Source organism: Bubalus kerabau, chromosome 10 (assembly GCF_029407905.1).
Source record: "Bubalus kerabau isolate K-KA32 ecotype Philippines breed swamp buffalo chromosome 10, PCC_UOA_SB_1v2, whole genome shotgun sequence".
Classification (NCBI taxonomy): Eukaryota; Metazoa; Chordata; class Mammalia; order Artiodactyla; family Bovidae; genus Bubalus; species Bubalus kerabau.
This window is the reverse complement of record NC_073633.1, coordinates 83,786,053-83,811,855: the sequence shown is the minus strand read 5'-3', so window position 1 is coordinate 83,811,855 and position 25,803 is coordinate 83,786,053. Positions and strand designations below refer to the sequence as shown.

At 36.7% G+C, this 25,803-nt stretch overlaps 1 protein-coding gene across 8 annotated transcripts in view; it reads right to left on the bottom strand.

Moving 5' to 3' along the window:
• Positions 1 to 25,803, bottom strand: part of GPHN (gephyrin) — a 526,998-nt gene that overhangs the window by 214,358 nt on the left and 286,837 nt on the right. For 4 of the 8 annotated variants that reach the window (XM_055538377.1, XM_055538378.1, XM_055538379.1 and 1 more), the window contains exons 6-8: positions 14,721 to 14,787; positions 8,056 to 8,328; positions 6,578 to 6,685 (exon numbers count right to left, since the gene is read on the bottom strand). In XM_055538377.1, coding sequence (XP_055394352.1) covers positions 6,578 to 6,685; positions 8,056 to 8,328; positions 14,721 to 14,787 — 448 coding nt within the window. The remainder of the gene's footprint in view (positions 1 to 6,577; positions 6,686 to 8,055; positions 8,329 to 14,720; positions 14,788 to 25,803) is intronic. The other 4 variants (XM_055538384.1, XM_055538381.1, XM_055538382.1 and 1 more) reach the window with 1 other exon arrangement.

The window sequence follows — 25,803 nt, the reverse complement described above, 5'->3', positions numbered from 1 at the left end:
GGCTATTGTTTAGGTAACTTTTAGACTGTAACAGTGGACTGAGCTAGTATTTCCAAAATGCTCATCAGTCTGAAAGGTGAAAGTTTCATGAAAGCAGACTGCTAAGCTAAAATCTAATGGAATGAGAACTGATTACTTAGGACTAAGTAAACCAAATAATTTTTTTCTGGCTGTTTGTTTGGAATATTACTGATGTTTCAAACGTTCTCTTCTGCGTATGTGAGGAGATTCTTTTTCTTTCTTCTCAATAAAATATGTATAACCAACACAATTTCGTAGATTCTGATTTCTTAAAACTAAAAATATTTGATTTAACTGATTCTCTCAGAAATCAGAAACTCTTACGAGGTATGCTAACTTTTCTTGACAATATAGTGATGTTCATAGATTTATGAAGAATGTCCTCCTCTCTACCAGGATATAACTGAAGAAATCGATGGCTGAACTAAGGACATATCTGTATCATGTTTGAGAATGGTGACCATTTAATCAGATATGACTACCACTTCTGAAGAATAAAGATTGGCTATACTCACAGAGCTAATAACTACAAAGCCCTCTTAGGAAAAATGACCTGATACCTGGAGTAGAGGGTCTCAGCTTTGCATGTGGTAAGGAAGTTCACTTATAGGTGGTAATGATATTTTGGTGACCTGGAAAAGAGAGGAATTCATCCCATAATAGGTACCTGCAGGTAAAACAGAGTGAGGGGATTGTCTAGGGCTCTGTTACCTAATGGCAAAAATAGAAACTTTAAAAAGTAGAATCTGAGATTCTCTCTGAAAATTTCCAGATAAAAGCTAATTTTGCAGCCTCAGTAACTGCAAAAAAAACTCAGAGAGGCTATCCAGCTATCTTAATATCCTGCTGCAGCTAAATAATCAATCAAGCCCAAACTAATGAATGAGACCAGCCATTTTTTTGCATCAAAAATCATCTTTGAGGTTATTATGATCGGGGGTGTAGAGAGTTGTCCGGAAAATGGGCAAGAAAGATTATTAAAATGTCCTGATTTGTATACTCTTCTGGGTTATCTGAACTTTTTACTTTCACTATTTTACAACTCTGCAAGTTACAGAAAACTAATAGTAATGAAAATTATTGTCTATAGCAATGTAAATACATTTTGTCCCAAGAAGGAATATTTGATTATTACCCTGTGTATACTGACCAAATTTTGTGTCTATTTATAAATTCATGCCAATCTTTGTGACTGATGATATAAGTCATTTGTTTACTTTTTGTCAGCTTTGTTTACTTTTTGTCATTTGTATCCTTTGCTTACTTTGAACGTGTTTGAACATGTTGAATGTGTTTGAACATGTTTAACAGCTTACTGCTCTCTCATTAATTAAATATTTGACACATTTTATATTTCTATGAACATTATGATTAAACCTTTAAAAATACTATCCTTTAACATGTATTGTACTATGTTCTCCAAAGCATCTGATTTCATGTATTTGTCCAAATACATTTCTGATTCCAATTGTGCTCATGGCTTAAAGCTCTATTGCTTTAATCAGCAACCTTTCAGAGTAAATATATCCTATAACTCACAGTGCTTAGGTTGTGCATTGAATTTTATCATTCAAGTATTTCAAACTAAGGTCTAAATATCCTAGTTCTCATTCTTCAAACAAATTTGTACTAGCTAGTCATCTCCCAGAACATCATTCTGTTTTTCTCTCTCTCTTGCACTGAGAGGTGTTACATCAGAGAGTTCAAGAGTGACGATTCAGGAGCCAGACTGCCTGGACTTGAATACCAGTTAGATCTCTAGCTGGTTTTATGTCCTTTATCAATTAGTGCTTCAATTTTCTGATAAGTAAAATGACAATGTATGTAAAGTGTTGGTATATATAAAATGTTTAGAAGAGTGACTATTATTTTAATATTGTTTAATATACTAAAATATATTATAAATAATATTTGATATTATGTAAATATACTAAAATCATCACAGATAGGAACAATAAAATTATGTGTGTATATATATATTATGTAAATATATATAACATACATTACACATATATGTATAGTTGTTCTTCAGTCACCCAGTCATGTCAGACTCTGCAACCCCATGGACTGCAGCATGCCAGGCCTCCCTGTCCCTCAATACCTCCCAAAGTTTGCTCAAGTTCATGTCCATTGCATCGGTGATGCCATCTAACCATCTCATCCTCTGATGCCCTCTTCTCTTTCTGCCCTCAACTTTCCCAGCATCAGGGTCTTTTCCAATGAGTTGACTATTTGTATCAGATTACCAGAATACTAGAGCTTCAGCTTCAGCATCAGTCCTTCCAGTGAATATTCAGGTTGATTTCCCTTAAGATTGACTGGCTTGATCTCCCTGCTGTCCGGTGGACTTTCAGGAGTGTTCTCCAGCACAACAGTTTGAAGGCATCAATTCTTTGGCACTTTGCCTTCTTTACGGTCCAGATCTCACAATCATACGTGACCAGTGGGAAGACCATAGCCTTCACTAAACAAACCTTGTTGGCAGAGTAATGTCTGTGCTTTTCAACATACTGTCTAGGTTTGTCATAGTTTTCCTGCCACAAAGCAATCGTCTTCTGATTTCATGGCTGTAGTCATATCCACAGTGATTTCAGAGCCCAAGAAGAGGAAATCTGTCACTACTTCAACCTTTTCCCTTTCTATTTGCCATGAAATAATGGGGCCAGGTGCCATGATCTTAATTTTTTTAATATTTAGTTTCCAACTCTGTGCGACCCCATAGACGGCAGCCCACCAGGCTCCCCCATCCCTGGGATTCTCCAGGCAAGAACACTGGAGTGGGTTGCCATTTCCTTCTCCAATGCATGAAAGTGAAAAGTGAAAGTGAAGTCGCTCAGTTGTGTCTGACTTTTAGCGACCCATGGACTATAGCCTACCAGCCTTCTCCATCCATAGGATTTTCCAGGCAAGAGTACTGGAGTGGGGTGCCATTGCCTTCTCCATTAAGCACATTACATATGTAAAAAAAAAATACATATATATATAGATATAGATACACACACACACACACACACACACAATATGTACATTCTTCAATTTTCTGACCAAAACTTCGCAAGTGTCTCTGGTCTTTGGTAATGGTGTGATTTATCTCCAGGTAAATCAATAATATTGGTAGGTTGCAAACTCAGCATTTTCTCTCTTAAGTTACAAATACATGCTCTGGGAAGTAGACTCGTCCTGATTGGTCCTATCAATTGAACACAGTTTTCTCTATGCTGAGTGCTGTGCTTAGTCTCTCAGTTGTGTCTGACTCTCTGTGACCCCATGGACTGTAGCCCACCAGGCATCTCTGTCTATGGAGATTCTCCAGGCAAGACTACTGGAGTAGGTTGCCATACCCTCCTCCAGGGGATCTTCCCAACCCAGGGATAGAAACCCAGTTTTCCCATGTTGCAAGCAGATTTTTTTATCGTCTGAGCCACCAGGGAAGCCCATTATTTCCCAAAGGGAAATCAGCAACTCTTTTTCTTCTCATAGCAGGCAGCAGATTTTCTTGTAATCAATGCATCTTGGGGGCCACCATTATTATATGGGACTTCTCCAGAAGATTTAATTTCTGTCAGTGGGATAAGATTTCTTATTATGTATCTCCATGGCTCTCTTGCCTCTTTGTCTTAAATGCCTCTCACTATGTTTGGAGTTGTGCAAGCATATTGCAATCATCCAAAGTATAGCTGCAATTTTTTCACATTTGGATCCAGTCTCCTTGAAAAGACCTTTATACTTATTTAGTAATCAGAGGGGCAAGATTTATTTATCCCTGTTGCCTCCTGTGTGGTGTTGTTTACTCACTGAGTCATGTCTGACTCTTTGTGACCCTGTGGATTGCAGCATACCAGGCTTCCCTGTCCTTCACTATCTCCCAGAGTTTGTTCAAACTTATGTCCAAGGTGTTGATGATACCATCCAACCATCTTATCCTCTGTCGTCCCCTTCTCCTCCTGCCCTCAATCTTGCCCAGCATCAGGGTCTTTTCCAATGAGGCGGCTCTTTTTATCAGGTAGCCAAAGTATCGGAGCTTCATCTACAGCATCAGTTCTTCCAATGAATAGTCAGGGTTGATTCCCTTTAAGATTGACTGATTTGATCTCCAAGTAGTCCAAGGGATTCCAAAAGTTGTCTTCAGCACCATAGTTTAAAAGCATCAATTCTTCAGTGCTTAGCCTTCTTTATGGTCCAACTCTCTCATCCATACATGACTACTGGAAAAACCGTAACTTTGACTATACAGACATTTGTCAGTAAAGTGATGTCTCTGCTTTTTATTAAAAATATACTGTCTAGGTTTGTCACGGCTTTCCTTCCAAGGAACAAACATCTTTTAACTGCATGGCCACAGACACCATCTGCAGTGATTCTGGAGTTCAAGAAAATATAATCTGTCACTGTTTCCACTTTTTCCCCATCTATTTGCCATGAAGTGATGGGACAAGATACCTCCTGGGTGTCACACTCTCCTACTCTCTATCCCTTGAATGAGGTTTCTTACTCAAATAACTTCAGGGATTCCTATTTTCTATTTTTCAGTTATTATATGGAAAATTTTCCACCTCTTTGGTTAGAGACTACATATTGAGATATGCTAAAGTGCTTTTTGGTTGCACACCACAGGTGACCCATCTCTATCTCTAACGTTTTTAAAGTACTCTATTGGCTTAGGTAACTGAGAAGTCAATAAGCGCTTGAGTAAATTGTCAAACAATGTGACCAGGACTCAGGATCTCATTTTCTCTTCCTTTTCTTAGCATTGCTTCTTTACAGTTGGCTGCATTATTGGGAGGCATTACTTTCATGGTTCAAGACAGCAATTCTTTTAGAGTTATATATGTCCTCATTCATATTCAATAGAAAACAGAGAGTCTATGTTCCTAGCAGTGCAGATAAAACCTAAAAGATGCTCTTATTGACCTGAATTATGTGTTTCTTGAACTAAAACTGTGGCTATGTGAAATACATATGCTGGAGGGTTAGTCAATCTCACCCAAATCACATGACTGGGGAATGAGGTAAAATGTTAGGAAGAGGGAACTGCAAATGGCTGCTGGAGAGGCAACTAAGAAATAACCACTACAAGGGGCATTCTTCAAGCTTCTTTGTTTCCTGAAAAAGCAACTTGTCAGTTTGGCAATAGCAAGTATTCAGATCACTAGGAACTAACTATTGAAGAGTTATTCAAATCTTTTTGGTTATTCAAATATTTTTCACATAATAACATAACATTCAGAATATGACAACTTGAAAGCTTGGTTATGAATAGAAAACTTCCAAATATTTCAGTTTGAAAACCAGGATAATTATTATAGTTGCTATGGTTGCTTTATAATATGAGAACATAAAAGACAGTTTGGTATATTTTGGAATGTTTATAATTTATAGCAAAGCTATAGCTGGAGAATTCAGCTGTTGACTGAAATTCTTAATCATTTTATTAACCAATATTTCCTTTTTCTACTTGGCCTTTGACTTGGCTAAGCTTATTTCTAACCAGGTGTGGCTTGTTGAATAGATGGCTAAAGTCACTATTTGGTAGCTTATCTATCAAAAGATAACCAATACTACTTTTCCTCCTTGCATCCCCCTGAAATTCTGGGTATTTTTCTTCTAAGGATTATAAACAAAATTATACTTTATTACTTTTCTTATTTTATGTCCATATCAGGGACTGAGTTTTATTTTATTTTATTTTTTTGCAGCCATGGTCTAAATTGTCACTGCTTATTCAGTTATACTTACCAGTTTAATCTTTTCTAGCCTGACACTTTTCACAAAGTACTATTCACAGCTAATGACTGAAAGAAGTGATGGAAAAAAACGTGAAAGTATTAATCTGACTCTTTGTGACCCCATGGACTGTAGCCCTCCAGGTTCCTCTGTCCATGGAATTCTTCAGGCAAGAACACTGGAGTGGGTAGCCATTCCCTTCTCCAGGGGATCTTTCCGACCCAGAGATTTCTTGCATTACAGGTGGAATCTTTACTGTCTGAGCCACCAGGAAAGCCGGAAAGAAGTGATACGTATCCTTAAAAGTTTCTATCTGAAGATTAGTAATTAGCCTTTGTACAAAGCCTCAACTCTCTAAATGGTTGTAATGCAAACACAGTTATAGAAAAGAAAGATGCAAAATCATAAGAAAAAAAAGCAAGGTTGATATAAATTAAATATTATTCTGACCGATCTGTTTAGATTTTTAAAACTTAATGTGATCTTCTTATGGGATTATCTTAATTAGGGCAGGCAATATATTTCAAAGTATGTGATGAAATTACTAAAGAAAAAGACTTCTGAGTCATGAATTTCTTGGAAATCATGTGATGAAAGTTCATTGCCACATACTATAAAATCTTAATGATGTTAGAGTACTTCAGGTACAGGAGAAACTATTAAATTCCTTGATGGAAGATACTCAGTGGCACTTATATTTTCAACAAAAAAGCACTAGTGAAGGTCCTCCAGAATAAAACACATCTTCTGTAATAAGTTACAGCCTACCTCCAAGGACAGGAGGTAGGCTGTATGCTTGCAAAATCATTAATGCAAAAGCCTCTTCTCTTACCGGTTCCTCTGCACTGCCTGTTGCATCATGGGAATAACTGATGAGACCAGGGATGGGCTGCTCACCGTGTGCCATGATAACAGCAGGACTGGTGTAGAATGGATGCTTCTAATGCACAACACATAACAACGATGAATACAATGACAGGAAAACATGAAACTATACAAGCAAAATGACTGGAAAGGAAAAAACTGAAAACAAATGGAACACTGAAATGCCCAAAATTCGCAAATGTATAATGACAAAATCAGCTTAGAATTAAGATGGTATACCCTTTTTTTAAGGTTGAAACTGATGGTACTTTTAACTCTTTTAATTAAGAGTAAAAGAAAGAGAACACATGATGATTTAATAATGTACCTATTTCATCAATCAGTTCCATAAAAACAAAACAAAATGAAATAAAACAAACCTCAGACATAACTTAAATACTTACTACCCTAAGTAAGGATTTAATGGATCACTGAATGGATCTGGAGATGGAATGATCCAGTTTTCAGTGAAGGAACCATCTACTGGTTGTCTGAATGGACACTTCAAAAGGATCTCTGTGATTCTTTCCAATATAAATGTTGTCAAAAAATCCTCTCATGCTAAGCTCATAGCCCAAATTTCTGGATGAGCCATAAAACTTTAGGAATTACTTTATAAACGATTAGATCACCAATCTTTATATTCTCGATCAATGAACAAGCATTACTTCCAGAAGGGATATGGTTACTGTCTGAAGATTTTAGAGTATACAAGGTGGGTCATACGATATATGGTTAACAATGTAAATCATGTTCTGTGACTCTGAGATGATGATGAAATTTAAAGAAGTAATGTATGGTGCTATTTACTGTACTAAGTACTGTATGGTACTATTTACTCCCAGAATTGCTTGAAGAGAAGTTGCAATATTTTGATACTGCTTTAATAATATTTATTGCTTTATTAAATTAAAAATACAAATACCTTACATCCATTTCTTCTCCATATGACTGGTGTAAATTGTGTCCAACAGTTAAATAAATGATAGTTAATTGATGAAAAGTCTTGTCTTTAAAAAAAAAAATTAATCTTTCTCAACTAATTCCTTGAACCATCTTAGGTCTCTTACCCTCTTTTGATGCTCCTTTAAGAATTTGTGAATATTTGATGTTCTGAATACATAAACATTATATATTTAATATGGTCACAAAATTGACATCTTTACAGAGTTCTTAAATGTCACATTGTTTATCATGGGAGCTACTACTTCAATAGGTAACAGCAGAATCTTTAATGCCTCAGAACTCAAAACAAAACTTAAATGTTTCAAGAGCTCAACATAATGTAGGGAATCCAGCTTAGAGTGTCATGAATATTCCAGTTCTTTTTAAAGGATGCCACAAAATTGTATTTAAGTTATGGAAGAATGGGATGGAAAGAGAGATGAAATCAATACTTTTACCTATGGGTCCTTTAGATCTCTGGGTCTCTCTCAACAGGCTTACCTTGGCCGCAATGGCTGCTGCAGTTATATGTGATGAAGAACTATCTTCTGTTGAAGCAACACCACTATCTTTCTTCTCTTCTTCCTCTTCCTCACATTGAACCCCTTTGTCTTCTGTCTGTTTATGGGGGCTAGTTGTGGGAGGAGGGGAAAGAGGTGGTGGCGGGGAAGGTAAATCTTCAAGTTCATCATGAACTTCCTTTACTTTTACAATGGCATCACGTAAAAGGTCAATGGCATGAGGTAGGGCTGGTAGTATGAACTGAAAGCATTCCTGTATGCAAGAGGAAGGAAAAAAACGAAGATAAAAGTATTTTTATAGGCATGTAAAATGGGAGCAATCAAATTTATTTGTGATTTTGGATTTACTTGTGATTTTCTCTCCATCTATCTTAAGAATGAATCATATTTAATGTGTTGTCTTTGCAATGTGAAACGTGAAGTAAGCTGGCATATATTACAGTACTCTTCATAAGCTGAAGAACTCCACTATATAAACACACAGCATTTTTTTTTTTTTAAAGTAAAATTTCTATACAACTTTGGGATTTAAAGATACATTATGAGAGAGCAGGCAATAGTTTTTACCTTTCTGGTAAAAGAAGGATACTAGAACTAACAAACCGACTGAATACTCAACTATTTTATTCAGAGAACTTAGGTTCTGATTACAATTGTAAAGTACAGATAGACAAAATTGTGCAATATGTAAAAGTAGATATAAGTTTGTGCAGCATAAAAGTCAAAACAGTCTCTCTCTTTTTTTTTTTTTTTGGAAGGGGGTGAAGGAAAGTACAGCATTTATTGTGGGGTGCTAATAAGTAAGGAGAACAGGCAGCTAATGCCCAAAATATGTCCATTATCACCTATAATGTATCACCAAAAGAAAACAGGTGAGAACTTTAAAATCAGAAAGTAAGGCCAGATATGTCTGGGGAGTATATTTGAGCAGAAGTATTTCTTTTTCACATGTGAAGCAACTTACCTTAAAATTTAATATGTAAAGAAATATCGGTTACTGGAATACCTGGAAGGTAACTAACCTATTATCCTCCTGGAAAAAAAATGTATAGTAAGGAATTTAATCAAAGAGAAGTCTGGCCTTTATTCTCTGCTTTTGGGAGGTGATCTCTAGTTCCTTATTATATCATGCCTGATAAGAGTGTCTCTGCCTGGGGGCTTTAGCCACTGGACAGTCTAACAACATGGTTTATTATGAGGGCTTTGGGAAACATGGTATCAGTTTTACCTCTGGAAAGAAGTGGGAATGGCTGACTTAAGGTCAACCACATGGGCAATAAGTGATCAAGTTCCAATAAAAACTCTGAACACCAAAGGTAAAAGACAGTTAGCATAGGTAAAGGAGAGTGTGCATAGTTAGCAATGTTCTGTGTGTGTTGTCTTATACTGGGCTTCCCCAGTGGCTCAGCAGTAAAGAATCCGCCTGCCATGCAGGAGAAACAGGTTCGATCCTTGGGTCGGAAAGATCTCCTGGAGGAGGAAATGACAACCCATTCCAGTATTCTTGCCTGGGAAATTCCAGGGATAGAGGAGCCTGGTGGGCTACTGTCAATGGGGTCACAAAGAGTCGGATGTGACTTAACGACTAAACAGCAACAACAATTATCTTATGTTAACAGGAGGTGATGCTATCTACGACTCCATTAAAGAGAATGACCACAAGTTCCCTGACTGTTACCTCACTTAGACTCTGCCATATATACTTCTTCCCTTGGCTGATTTCATCTTGTATTCTTTTCCTGTGATGCAACATACTCATGAGTACGACAGCTTTCAGTGAGTTCTGTGAGTCCTTCTAGTGAATTATTAAAAGTGAGGGTATTTTAGAAATCCTCTCAATTGCAATTGATGACAGAAGTGAGGTTAGTCTTGTGGAGTGCTCCACAAGAAGTTAGCAGGCTAACTTTTGCAGCTGGTCAAAACTCCTTACAGTTGGTATTAAGAAGCGAGATTTGACAGAAACAGCCTGACTCACTGAAACTTGCGACCCAGGAAGAGGAAGAGAATGTGGGGGATAACGAATCTTTAGAGTCTCAAAGAATACAGGGTCACCCAAAGAACGGGATTGCAGCTGTACTGCAATTAGTTACTGGAAACAAAATTAGCAGTTAAATTTGGAAATGAAAGATCTAACTCCTAAGGAGTCACATCAATACACAAACAATAAATGGTATCTGTACTAGCTAAAATAAAAGTAATGGAGAATGTTGGGGTAGATCCTGAGGCTGGGTCAAGCTTGGCTTCTGGATGGTCTGACACGTAGCTGCTAGCCTCAGAGCTGCTTCCCATGGAAAAATTTATGTTGAAGCAATAAACAGTAAATAAAGTTGGACTGATTCATAAGAAAATGGGGAAAGAGAAACAAGAGATTCAAGGGACTTGTCCTAGCAGGGTGGAAACACTTACATGGTTATTAAGAAATGTATGAATGAAGTGAGTATTAATGGGGGCAAAACAGATGTCTTAAAGAAGCACTGTTGTGTTGAGTGGACAGATGGGAGATCTGCTGATCTCCTAACATTAAGAGATCCTAAACAAATTTCTTTTTACACTAGTTTGGTGGAATTTAGAAAGATAGAAGGCAAAGAAACCTTACCTTGAATCACCTTAAGTGATGGCCCCATAATCTAATCAATATGAGGTATGACAAAAGGGTCTGGATTCCTTGGCCCAAGCCAGGCCTTAGAATTCCAAGGCCACATGCACACAAATGGCTAAACTCATTCGGAGACAGATAAGAGACTTTTCTGGGACTCCTTGACATGGGGGCTCCATGTACTGTGATTCTAAAACCTGTTGAAATCCTAATGGGAGGTGGGAGGAGTGTAGTTAGAATGGGAGGCTATGGGAATGCAGCAGTTGATGGGATTAAGGTAAACATTTAGATAAGAATTACAATGTTTATGTGAACTTTATGAACTTTATGTGAACGGTGAATTTCTACCTGAATGTATTATGAGGATGTATGTTGTCTGGAGAATTCATCCCCTATCTCACACTGTAAAACAGGAGGCATGTAAATCCAGTCTTCTATTTGGACATGCGAAATGGGACCACACAGATTATTAATTTGCTGTACAAAAGCCTTGTGTGGCATGCAGACTAGGGCTTATAGCAAAAACCTGTGAGTGCCACTCAACAACTGCTGGAATTTTGGACCAAAAAATTTCCATTTGAGAGACAATTACTACTTGTTATTGGACTTTAACTGAGACTGTCCTTATGACTAAAGGACACACAATAACTCTGAAACCTGAAATATCTATAATGTCTTGGTAATTTCAGAGAAAAGCTCTAATGAGGAAGGAAGGCAATGCCCAGGAGAGTTCCATAATAAAATGGAAATGTTGCATATAGAATCATGCTACCAGGAGAATGCAAGGAGGTACTCACGAGCAGGCAGCCTCTTTTCACCTAGGGCTGACTTCGGAACCACCTGAGGAGCTGCTGGATCCTATGGCCACTTGGGCCACTTGGGCGGTGCCCTATAAACAGCTTTCTATTGATCAACAAAGAGCTGCTTGGTTTATGGATGGCAATTCCAAGGTGAAGGGACAGCATCCTGTTTGGAAGGCCGCCACTCTGATTGAAGAAGGTAAAAACAAATCAGCTCCATGGGCTGAACTGCTTGTTTGCCCCTATGTTTGGGTTTTTACTGACTCATGGGAAGTGTTCAAATGGCCTAGTCATATGGTCAGGTAGATGGGCAATGGAAAACTGGTCTATTAAAGGGATACCTGTATGGGGTATGGCTCTATGGAAATCGCTCTGGGAATGTAATGGGTATATTAAAGTAGACTGTTAATGCCCATCAGAAGAACTCCCTTTCGGAACTGGAAGTTGACTGGTACTGGAGAGCAGATATCCTGGTATACTTTCTTGACATGGCCACCTGGGCCCATGAGATGAGTGGACACTACGGGCCTACAGAAGGCAGAAACGGGATGCATCTAGATATATTCCTCTTAAACTATGAGGCACAAATGCCAATAAGAACTGTTTTGTCTGCTATAAGGAGAGACAGACGGCAGAGGGCTATGCAGCGAATTCCCCAAGGGAAAAGTCCTACGTATACCTGGCAAGCTGAGCTGATGATGTTAGTCCACCTAACTACAAATGGGTACAAGGCTACAAATGAGGTCTACTAGGTATAGACACTTACTCTGGACGAGCTTTGTTTATTCCAGAGTAGATACACATGCTCAACGGACTATAAAAGGACCAGAACAGAAGATATTGTGTCAGTGACTGTGGAGGCACACATCTTTAGACCAAGGAACACACTTTCATCTTCAGAGCAATAATATGATAGAAAACTGAAATTTAAACACTTGTTGTCTAAAATGGGAGGAGATAAATGCATGAAGCTTTCATTAGTGTCTGATCATACTCATCATTAGGGAGGTTAAGTGAGTGTTCTCTCCAGACAGATTCGTCTGCTTTTCTGCTAAGAGGGGATGGAAAAGGATGTTTGTACAACTACACTTTTCTCTTTACAACTGTCCTTTTTCTTTTTTCCCCACATGACCTGAACACTATTCTTTTCTATGTGATGCAGTGGTCTGAGGACCAGGGCTGTAACTGTGGGTGCCAGAGGCAGGGATGATTCTTAGGCTGAAACTGTAACTATACTTTTAAACCTTTATGTCAGAATTCCTAAGGGTCTGATGGTACAGACTACGTCTTACTCCATCTGGCCAAATTGGGCTTAAGAGTAAATGCAATTATATTGCCTGGTGTTTCAGACTCCCCACTAACTCTGTACTATGTAACCTTATCTTAAATAAATGGAATGGATTGAGAGGGAAGTACTTGTTGACCTAGTATTACTGATGGCTATCTGGACCAGCCCAGTGGCCAAATCAACTGTCTCATTCAAGATGTTCAAAGGAAATGCTTGAATATAAATGGAGAGAAGGAGAAATGGTAGTTGAAGGTAAAGGAATGAGTTTAAAGGGGTTATGCAGCAGGGAAATCCAGTATTACTTTGGTGCCTCAAAAGCAGCTTAAAACAAGAGATGAAATTGTTTCTTGGCTCAGCTGTAGCAGATGCTAGAAAGGGAAAAGGCATACGTTGCTTTTGGAACCTGACAAGTCTGTAAACCTGAGGAGCATCGCTCTGGGATACATCTTGATCATATGATACGATGACGACTAGGTAAACTGTTACTGTGTGTATACGACTCCAGTAATGTTTCAGTATCTTTTGACTCTTATTTTTCAGGTTATATTTACTACTATACTACGATATAATACAAGCATTGTTAGTAAGATTATACTGCTGATATTGATGGCCACATGTACTGAGAACTTGAGTTAAAGCCTTCTCAATGGGTAAAGACTGGCCTGAGCAAGAGAGCTAATTTCTATGGTAAACAGTTCTGTGAGAATGTATCATAGGGTACAGTAACAGAAGATCAAGGTGGAAAATTAGTAAATGAGTACAAAAATATAAAAATTTGTATAATGGCTTTAGAGGATGAATTACTCGTTTCTCCGATTTTAATCCTATTTCTCTCTGGCTCCTCCAAATCTTAGGTATATTCACACTACTATTGTTGTGTCTATAATATAAATGCTATAGTAAATATAGATGCTCAGCCAGACAAATATTTTTTTTTTTTTTTTTTTTCAGCCAGACAAATATTATTATTTAGTTGTAAGAAAGCCTTGGCCAGAGGCCAGGGGGTAGTTTGTATAAAGAAAATTTAACTTTACCCAAAGAGAATCTGGCCTATGCCCTTAGTTACTGCGAAATGAAAGGGGTGCCTTTTTTCTGTCTGGAAACTTTTGGTACCAGGCAGTCTAACAGTGTGATTTATTATGGAGACTTCGGGAAATGTGATTTTTGGCTCTGGTAAGTGTTGGAGACTACAAGTATTAGCCCAGGCTCTGGGAAATGCAAGAGACTAAAGGTCAGCCATATGGGCAATATATGATGTACCTCAATAAAAACTACGGATGTTAAGGACTTAGAGCTTCCTTGATAAGCAATAAACCTTGTGTTGTTACATACTGATTCCCAGAGAGTAATGTGTTCATGACTCCACAGGGAGAAGATATTAGACGCTCTTCTCCATTTGGTATTTCTTTATTCTGTCTTATGCACCTCTTTCCCCATTTGATTTTTATCTGTATCCTTTCCATATAATAAACCATAACTATGAGTATACCTCAGAAGGCAATGGCAACCCACTCCAGTACTCTTGCCTGGAAAATCCCATGGACGGAGGAGCCTGGTAGGCTGCAGTCCATGGGGTCGCTAGGAGTCCGACATGACTGAGCGACTTCACTTTCACTTTTCACTTTCATTCATTGGAGAAGGAAATGGCAACCCGCTCCAGTGTTCTTGCCTGGAGAATCCCAGGGACGGGGGTGCCTGATGGGCTGCCGTCTATGGGGTCGCACAGAGTCGGACACGACTGAAGCAACTTAGCAGCAGCAGCATGAGTATACCACCTTTCAATGAGTTCTCTGAATCTATCGAGTGAATTATTGAAACAGAAGGTGGTTTTAAGAATGCACTGAACTGCAACTGGTGTCAGAAGTGAGGTCCTGTGGAGGACTCCAACTTCTTGTATGGCTAACTCTCACAGCTGGCCAGAATTTCTCAAACTAAACCATATAAATATGAAGACTGCTTACCTGAGATCCTTTCTTGCTACCTGGCAAGTTAATTATGAGAGTTTTCCCTCTGATTCCACATACAGGCCTGGAAGGAAAAAGAAACTGGATGAATACTAACTTAGCATGATGGTTGGTTTAAATACTTTCAACAACAAAGACCAATCATTGTTTTTATATGTGAACAACTTTTTTAGGAGTAAAACTATTACAGCTAAATATTTACCAAGTATTATACAAATTGGGCACTCTCTCTGGCTGAGGTTTTTATAACAATGGTTAGTGTGGTGGATTAGAAAAATGCACTGAACATGATATCAGAATAAATTAGCCACTTTAAAGAAATAATGGCCATATTATCTTCTTTCTCTAACTTCAGCTTTTTCATATCTCTTACAGTTCTAAGAATTCAATGAGATAGCATACTAAAAATGACTAATAGAGGAATGTCTATGTTCAAAAGTCTAACACATAAGGCACTCTGGCATTGAGTGAGATGTTTAAACTCTCACTTCTCAGGAAGTCTACAAGTTTTAAAGTAAGAATAGACTTTTGGACTCAGTGGGAGAAGAAGAGGGTGGGATGATTTGAGACAATAGCACCGAAACATATACATTACCATATGTAAAATAGATAACCAGTGGAAGTTTGATGTATGATATAGGGCACCCAAAGCTGGTGCTCTGTGTCAACCTGGAGGGATAAGGTCGGGAGGGAGGTAGCAGAGAAGTTCAGGATGGAGAGGACACATATATACCTACAGCCGATTCATACTGATATATGTCAAAAACTATCACAATATTGTAAAGTAATTATCTTTCAATTAAAATAAGTAAATAAATTAAAAAGAAAGTGAGACAGGTCTCTCATAGATCAATAGTACTGGGGAGAATTTAGAGACCACAACTATTAACTGATAAATTGATAAACAAGTCAATTTAAAGTATAAAGGTCTTTCAGAGTTCACTGTAAATTTTCAGGTCACTTTAAAAGCAGGTGGTTAGATAAGAAACATAAACAGTTGAGAAGTATGAAAGCTGGAATAAAGAGTTGAAGGCCTAGATTTCAAATGAGAGTTCGAATCATGCTCTTCCAATAATTGGCTATGTGACTCTGACCTGGTAACATATAATTTCCATTATTTGAAAACAAAAGGACTAGATTCAATTAGTCTATTTCTAAAATTTTATAACTTAGATTGTAAGTCACATAAGAATATTTTTCTACAACTTTTAATTGAGTTTCTTATTTAACTTTTTGAAATAACCTAAAATTGTCTTGTATTTTATTGTTTTTTCTTATCATACAAAGTGCTCATAGCTATTTAAAACTGTCCATACAGCTTCCCTTTTAATTGAGATATAATTGACAATACTATGTTAATTTTAGGTGTACAACATGATGATTTGATATATATATATATATATTATGGAATGATTAGTACAATAAATTTAGCTAATATCTGTCACCACACATTGTACAATTTTTCTCTTGTGATGAGAAATTTTACAATGTACTCTCAGAAAGTTTCAGCCAAACAATATTATTAACTATAATCAACATGCTGTATATTACATCCCCAGGATTTATAAGTAGAAGTTTGTGCCTTTTGACTCCTTGCACGCATTTAACCCACTCACCAACCCCTGCCTCTGGCAACCACCAATCTGTTTCTCTGTATCTGGTGGTTTAGTCGCTAAGTTGTGTCCAACTCTTGTGACCCCATTGACTGTAGCCTGCCAGGCTCCTTTGTCCATGGGATTCTCCAGGCAAGAATACTGGAGTGGACTGCCATTTCCTTCTCCAGGGGATCTTCCCGATCTAGGGATAGAACCGCAGTCTCCTGCATCGCAGGCAGATTCTTTACCGACTGAGCTACGACGGAAGCCCAATCAACTCTCTGTATCTATGAGTTGATTATTATTAGAGTACATATACAAGTGAAATCATACAGTCTTTGTTTTTGTCTGATCTATTTCACTTGGCACAATAGACTCAAGGTCCATTCATATTGTTACAAGTAGCAAGATTTCATTTTTTTTTACGACTGACTAATGTCCTATAGCATATATATACCTCATTTTCTTTATCTATTCATCCATCAATGGACACTTAGGATGCTTCCAGGTCCTGGCAATAATGCTGTAGTAAAGTGGAAATGTAGATGTGAGATAGTGATTCTACTTCCTTTCGATAAATATCCAAAAGGTGAATTGCTGGATCTAATGATAGTTCTATTTTTAATGTTTTTAGGAACTTCCATACTGTTTTTCCACAGTGGCTGCACATAATTACACTGCCACCAACAGTATATGAGGGTTCCCTTTTTTGCATATCCTCTCAAACACTTGTTATATTCTAATGGGTGTGAAGTGGTATCTCTTTGTGGTTTTGAGTTGCACTTCCCTAATTAGCATGTTGTGGAAAATTTTCTGATGTGCCTGTTGGCTATTTGTATACCTGCTTTGGAACAGTGTCTATTCAGAACCTCTGCCCATTTTTAATTTTTTAAAAAAATTGTTCTTTACAAATTTTGAGTATCAACCACTTATAGACACATGATGTGCAAGTACCTCTGCCATTTGGTAGGCTGTATTTTCATTTTGCTGATGGCTTTTTTGCTGTGCAGAGTTTTTTAGTTTGATGTAGTCCCATGTGGTTAATTTTAATTTTGCTTCCTTTGCTTAAGAATACATATCCAGAAAGATATTGCTAAAACTAATGTCAAAAGCATACTGTCCATGATTTTTTTGTGGAGTTTTACGGTTTCAGGTCTTACATTCAAGTCTTTAATCCATTTTTATTAATTTCTGTGTACAATGTAAGACAGGGTCTAGTTTCATTCTTTTGCATGTGCTATCTGGTTTTCCCAGTACTCCTTTCTCCATTTTATGTGCTTTGCTCCTTGGTTGCAAATTAATTGTCTATATATCTATGGGTTTACTTCTGAGCTCTCAAATTCTGGGCTTTTCTTCCAATATTATGCTGTTTTGATTGTTACAGATTTGTAGTATAATTTGAAATGAGGGAGTGTAATATCTTCAGTTTGATCATTTTTCTCAAGATTGCTTTGCTATCCAAGGGTCTTCTGCTATTTTTTACAAATTATAGGATTTTTTTGGTTCTATTTCTATGAAAAATATCATTGTATTTTGATGGGGATTCCACTGAATCTACAGGTTGCTTTAGGTAATATGTACATTTTAACAATGCTAATCTTGCAACTCATGAACATGGACTATCTTTCCATTTATTTGTGTCTTATTCAGTTTCTTTCAACATGTCTTGTAGTTTTCACTTCCTTGGATTAAAATCTTCCTAGGTATTTTATTCTTTGTTGCAATTGTAAAATGAATTGTTTTCTTAATTTCTCATTATGCTAGTTCATTCTTAGTGTAGAGAAATGCAACAGATTTTTGTATGTTTATTTTTATCCTGCAAGTTTATTTCATTCATTTATTATTACTGAAACATGTATAATATCATATATGAAACAAATCGGCAGTCCAGGTTCAATGCATGATACATGACGCTTGGGACTGGTGCACTGAGATGACCCAGAGGGATGGTACAGGGAGGGAGGTGGGAGGGGGGTTCAGGATGGGGAACATGTGTACACCCGTGGCGGATTCATGTTGATGTATGGCAAAACCAATACAATATTGTAAAGTAATTAGCCTCTAATTAAAATAAATAAATTTATAATAAAAAATAAAAATATTATTTTTAATATTCTATGGAATCTTTAGGGTTTTCTATATATAAAAGCATGTCATCCACAAATACTGACAGTTTCACTTCTTCCTTTCCAATCTGGACTTTTATTTCTTTTTCTTACTTAATTGCTCTAGCTAGAATTTTACCACCATGTTGAGTAAGAATGGCAAGAATGGGTATTCTTGTCTTGGTCTTAATCTGAGAAGAAAATCTTTCAGTTTTTCACTACTGAGTATGTTAGCTGTGGGTCTGTCATATATAGCCTTTATCATACTGATGTATGTTCCTTCCAGCTCATTGTATTTTACTTTAATGATAAATAGGTGCTGACTCTTGTCAAATCCTTTTTTCTTGCATCTATTGATAAAATGATCATGATTTTTATCCTTCATTTTTGTTAAAGTGTTGTATTTATGTTGATTGATTTGTGTATATTAAACTATCTTTATATCCCTGGAGTAAATCCTATTTGACCGTGGTGTATGATCCTTTTAACATATTGTTATATTTATTTGCTAATGTTTTGTCTAGATGTTTTGCATCTAAGTTCATTAGACATACTGGCCTGTAATTTTCTTTTTGTTGTCCTTGTCTGATTTTGGTATTAGAGTAATGTTGGCTCATAAAAAGAGTTATGAAGTGCTCCCTTTTCTTCTAGGGAAAGAACTCTTCTAGGGAAGAGTTCGAGAAGAACTGGTACTAGTTCTTTAAATGTTTGATAGGGACTTCCCTGGCCGTCCAGTGGTTAAGACTTCGCCTTCCAATGCAGGGGGTGAGGGTTCAATCCCCTGGCAGGGAGTTAAGATTCTACATGCCTCGGGCCCCTCCCCCCCAAAAAAACCCAAAAAACTAAAACATAAATGTTTGATAGAATTCACCAATTAAGTTGTTTTGTACTGGATGCTGTTTCTTAGGAGGTTTTTGATTACTGTTTCCATCTCCCTACTAGTGAGTGATCTATTCATTTGCATGGATTCAGTCCTGAAAAAATGTATGATTCTAAGAATCGATCCATTTCTTATAGGTTGCCTAATTTTTTGATCTATAACTGTTCAGTCTTCTCTTACAATCCTTTATATTTCTGTGCTATTATTTGCAATTTCTCCTTATTTCTGATTTTATAAGCCAGTCTAGCTAAAGGTTTGCCAATTTCGTTTTCTCTTCCAAGAACTATTTCTTAGTTTCATTAACTTTTTCTATTGCCTTTTTAGTCTCTACTGCATTTATTTCTGCTCTGATTTTTATTTTCTCCCTTATATTGATGTTAGACTTTCTCTCCCTACCCCACCCAGTTCCTTTAGGTATAAGGTTAGACTTTTGATTTGAGATATTTCTTATTTCTTGAAGGAGGCCTTATTGCTAAAAACCTCCTTCTAAGTATGGCTTTTGCTATATCCCATAGATTTTTATATGTTGTATTTTCATTTTTATTTGTGGTCAGGTATTTTTTGATTTCTGCTTTTGATTTTTTCATCGACTCACAGCTGTTCAGTAGTATGTTGTTTAGTATTCATGTATTTGTAATTTTTCCAGTTTTCTTCTTGTATCAATAGTTGATCATGGCATACTGGTGAAAAATATGCCTCATATGATTTCAATATTTAAATTTATTGAGACTTGCTTTGTGTTTCAACATATGGTATATTCTTAATAATGGTCCATGTGCCTTAAAGATGAATATCAATTTTCATTTATTCCTTTATGATTTGGGTGACTTATTTCTTTTCCTTTTCTAATTGCTCTGGCTGGGACTTCCATTACTATGTTGGATACAAGTGGAAATGGTGCCTGTCTGTGTTTTGTCCCTGATCTTAGAGGAAAAGTTTTCAGTTTTTCACCATTGAGTATGTTACCTGTGGTCTTGTCATGCTGACTAATTTGTGGATGATAGCAATTTCTCCATTTCTTCAGGGTTGTCCAGTTTGTTGTGTTTAATTGTACATAGTAGTCTCATGATTCTTTGTTTTTTTGTAGTATCAGTTAAAACATCTCCTCTTTCATTTATAATTTTATTTATTTAAATCCTCTTTTTCTTAATGAGTCTAGCTAAAGGCTTATCCATCTTGTTTATCTTTTCAAAGATAAACCCAAGCTTCCTTTTAAGAGGGAAGCTCAGAGTGCTCAATCCCTACTTTAAGAAAGTAGAAAGAGCTTAAAAAAACAACCACTTCAAAGAATTTTTAAAAAAAATCAAAACTACAATGAGACATCACCTTAATAGTGGTCAGAATGGCCATCATCAAAAAATCTACAAACAATAAATGCTGGAGAGGGTGTGGAGAAAAGTGAGCCCTCCTGCACTGGTGGGAATGTAAGTTGATACAGCCTCTATGAAAGACAACATGGAGATTCCTTAAAAAAACTAGGCATAAAACTACCATATGACCCAACAATCCCACTACTGGGCATACACCCTGAGGAAATCATAACTGAAAAAGACACATGTATCCCAATGTTCACTGCGGCATTATTTACAATAGCTGGGACATGGAAGCAACCTATATGTCCATCGACAGATGAATGGATAAAGAAGCTGTGGTACGTATGTACAATGGAATATTACTCAGCCATCAGAAGGAATGCATTTGAATCAGTTCTAATAGGGTGCATGAACCCAGAGCCTATTAAATAGAGTGAAGTAAGAAAGAGAAAAATAAATACCATATAGTAATGCATATATATATGGAATACAGAAAGATGGTACTGATGAATCTATTTGCAGGGCAGCAATGGAGATGTAGACATAGAGAACAGACTTGTGGACATGGTGTGGGGTAGGGGGAGAAGAGGGTGGAACGAATGGATAGAGTACTATGCAAACATATACACTACTATACGTAAAACAGATAGCCGGTGGGAATTTGCTGTACGACTAAGGGAACTCAAGCTGGGGCTCTGTGACAACCTAGAGGGATAGGATGAGGTGGGTGGAGGTTCAAGAGCGAGGGTGCATACCTATACTTATGGCTGATTCATGTTGATGTATGGCAGAAACTAACAAACTATAGTAAAGCAATTATCCCTCAATTAAAAAAAAAAAGAACTAAGCCTGTAGTGGAAAGAAGGCGATAACAAAGACCAGAGTGCAAAAGAAAAATGAAATGGAGACTTAGAAGATAACAGAAAAAACCAGCAAAATGAAGACCTGGTTCTTTCCATTGGTTGTTTAGTAGCATGTTGTTGAATCTCTATATATTTGTGAATTTTCTTCTTATAATTGATTTCTAGTTTCACACTATTGTGCTCAGCAAAGATGCTTGATAGGATTTTAATCTTAAATTTCAAGATTTGTATTGTGGCTTAAGACGTGATTTATTCTGGAGAATGTTCTATGTGCACTTAAGAAGAATGTGTATTCTGTTGCTTTCCATCAGATCTAGAGAGTCATTTAAGTCCAATGTTTCTTTACTCATTTTCTGTCTGGATGATCTCACCAGTGATGAAAGTGGAGTACTGAAATCTCCAATTATTCTTTTGCTGTCTATGTCTCCCTTAAGGTCTGTTAATACTGCTTTATATACTTTATATATATAGGTTCTCCTAAGTTAGGTGCCTAAATATTTACAAATGTTATTTCCTCTTGTTGGATTGATCCCTTTATTATTATACAGTGATCTGTCTCTTACTATAGTCTTTTGCTTGAAGTTGATTTTGCCTGATACAATTATAGCTATCTCAGCTTTCTTTTGTTTTTCATTTGCATGGAATATCTTTTTCCATCCTTTATTTTCTGTATCCTTATGTGAGAAGTTGGTCAGGCAGCATATAGTGAGGTGTTTGTTTGTTTTTTTTTTTTTTTCAATTAATTCAGCTATTGTATGTTTTGATTGTAGAATTTATTTATTTACATTTAAAGTAATTATTGATAAGTATGGACTTACTGCCATTTTTAAAATTGTTTTCTTGCTGTTTCGTAATTCCATTGTTACCTTCTTTTTCTCTTACTCCCTCTTTGGGATTTATGATTTTTTGATAGTAGTATGCTTAGATTCCTTTTTGTGTATCTTTGCATTATTTACCATAGGTTTTTGCTATATGGTTACCATTAGGATTATGTAAAATATCTTTTATTTGTAAGTCTATTTTAAGCTGATAACAACTTAAGTTCAAACACATTCTAAAGCTCCACATTCTGACTCTACTATGTTTACCATTTTTGATGTTGCAATTTGTATCTTTTTAATTGGCATATTTACTAATAAATTACTGTACTTATAGTTATTTTTACTACTTTAACCCTTCACACTAGATTTATAAGTGGTTAATCCACCACCTTTACTACATTAGATTATTCTAAATTTAACTATCTATTTACCTTTACCAGTAGGTTTACAATTTCATATACTTTCCTGTTAGCATGCTTTCATTTCAGGTTAAAGAAGTGCCCTTAAGCTTTCTTGTAAGACCAGTCTAGTGGTGCTCAACTCCTTCAGCTTTTGCGTGACTGGAAAATTCTTCATCTTTCCTTTATAACCCTGAAGGACAACTCTCTTGCGTTAAGTATTCTCTGTAAACAGTTTTTTCTCTTCAGAACTTTAAATGCATTATGTCACTCCTTTTAAGCCTGCAAAGTTTCTGCTAAAAAATCTGTGTGTGCATGTTAAGTCTCTTCAGTAGTATCCGACTCTTTGCAACCCAATGGACTATAGCCCTCCAGGCTCCTTTGTCCATGGGGATTCTCCAGGCAAGAATACTGGAGTGGGTTGCCATGCCCTCCTCCAGGGGATCTTCCCGACCCAGGGATTGAACCCATGTTTCCTGTGGTTCCTGCAATGCAGGAGGATTCCTTGCCACTGAGCCACCAAGGAAAGCCCTCTAAAAAATCTACTGTTGGTCTTACAGAAATTCCCTTATATATATAAAAAGGTGTTTTTCGTGCTTTTAAGATTCCCTTCTTGTTTTTAATAATTTTTGACAATGTAATTAATGTGTTTTTTTGTGGGTGAGTCTCTTTGGATTCATCTTTACTGGAATTCTCTGGATGTCCTGGATCTGGATGTCTGTTTCCCAGGTTTGGGACATTTTAAACCATTAATTATTTCTTCAGATAGGTTTCTGTCCTTTCCTTTTTTCTCTCTCTGGGATTCTTATAATATGAATAGTATTCTGCTTGATGTCCTGTAAGTCCCTTAAGCTAGCTGTACTCTTTTTCTTTCTGTTCCTCTTTTGGACGGGTTCCATTGCCCTATATTCAAGGGTTCCATTGCCCTATCCCTCATCCTTTCTTCTACTGCTGTTGACTGTTTCTAATGAAATTTTCAATTCAGTTATTGTATTCTACTTTCTTATATTCTGTCAAAGTCTCACTTTGGACATGCATTGTTCTCCTGACCTTGGTAAGCACCTTTATGACCATCGCTGTGAACATTTTTTTCCAGACAAACCACTTATCACTGTTTCATTAATGTTTCTTTTCCTTTCTTTCTTTCTTTTTTTTTTTTTTTTTTAAAGTTTTGCCTTTTAGGTATAAAGAGTTTGATTAATGCATGCCTCTGGGATGCTTGTTATTTTACAAAGTAAGTTCACTCTATCAGCATTCACGTCATTTCTTTTTCTAAGTATGCTGCTGCTACTGCTGCTAAGTCGCTTCAGTCGTGTCCGACTCTGTGCAACCCCAGAGACGGCAGCCCACCAGGCTCCCCTGTCCCTGGGATTCTCCAGGCAAGAACACTGGATTGGGTTGCCATTTCCTTCTCCAATGCATGAAAGTGAAAAGTGAAAGTGAAGTCACTCAGTCGTATCTGACCCTCAGCAACCCCATGGACTGCAGCCTACCAGGCTCCTCCGTCCATGGGATTTTCCAGGCAAGAGTTACTGGAGTGGGGTGCCATTGCCTTCTCCGTTTTCTAAGTATAGTAGTCATAAATTTATCCTTATGAAGAATGATGTTGGATCTATATACATTTCTAATTTATCAACTATTGCAAAAATTGGAATATATTTTCCAAGAATATAACTATTTTCTAAGAATGTTTCCAAGAATGTTCCAAGTTTTAACTCCTTCCACCACAAGGTTAGTGACAAATTAAAATGCAGTCAATACATTTAATTCCAATATTTTGGTCATCAAGCCCAGGCCTGTAATGCCTTCAATAATACTTCATCTTCTCTAGATTGATACCCAAATAGCAGTGTTAACAAAGCTAGGGATGTAAACTTCTATCTGTACTGTATGTACATAATAGTTATAATACTCAGACTACTACTTCTGTGTATGTATTATGTATATATGTATGATATAATTAAAAGACTAAGTATACAGCCATGAGAAACTGTTTTTTCTCCTCAATCTATTTGGCTCTTTGGCCTTTTATTTTGTCCCCCCAAAAATTAGATTACACTTAACAAAAGTCCTTTGTTTCCTTCTCTTTGAATGTTTAAAAATTAGTTAGTATTTTAATCTCTGGCATATCTAGAGTTATTGTAAAGAAGAATGTCCTTTTTATTTATTTAGACTTTTTAGGTTAAGAAGTTATTTTTACAAACACTTTAATAATTTTTAAAACCACAAGCACCATATTCTTAGCATATGCCAAATTCATCAACTTATTAAGTTTAATTAAGTTAAACTCACTAAACCTGTAGTAAGTATTATGGGATAAATGCAACCCAATTCCTTCAGGAGTTTACAACTGTAACACAGATCATGAAAGCACATAAACAACTACAAGATAGTAAGTGATGACACAAATTATCCTAAAATACCATGAGATCAAAATAAAAGCAGTAAATTTCTATGCGATGGTGGTGAAGTATATCTTTATGGAAGAGACAGCATTTGAATGATTTTAAAAAGGAAAATATTTTGATAGGTAGAAAAGGGAGGTAAAGGCAAGAAAAAGAGGACAGCTTTAAGTGGAGAGGGAAAAAAGTAAAACATAGAGACAGAAAAAGCACCAAGTCCTTTTCGTGTATATTAAGTCCTTCATCTAGTCAGAGTACATTGTACTTAAAGGAGTAATGTGAGATAAGCACCAGTGGAAAGACGGTACAATCTGAAAGATCAGTAGTTCTCAATTTGTGGTGTCTGCACCAACAACATATATACATCATTTGGTAATCTGTTAGAAATGTAAAACCTCCCACACTGCCCTTCTCCTTTCCTCACTGTGATTGAACCACTAAATCAAAAACTATGGGGTGCGATCCAGCACTTAGTATCTTACTAAGCTCTCTAGTTGATTTTGTTCCACTTGAGAACTACTGTGATAAACTGTGCTTGAATTTTGGTACTGCTATTTATTACCAGTACAAACTTGCCTTTACAATATTCTAGGATGCACAACAGATTTCCCAACATGGGGATCTGGCAAAAGGATTGAGAACCCCTAAGGAAACAGATGTTTGGAGGGAACAACAAAATATTGTGCACATGATGACCCAGGAG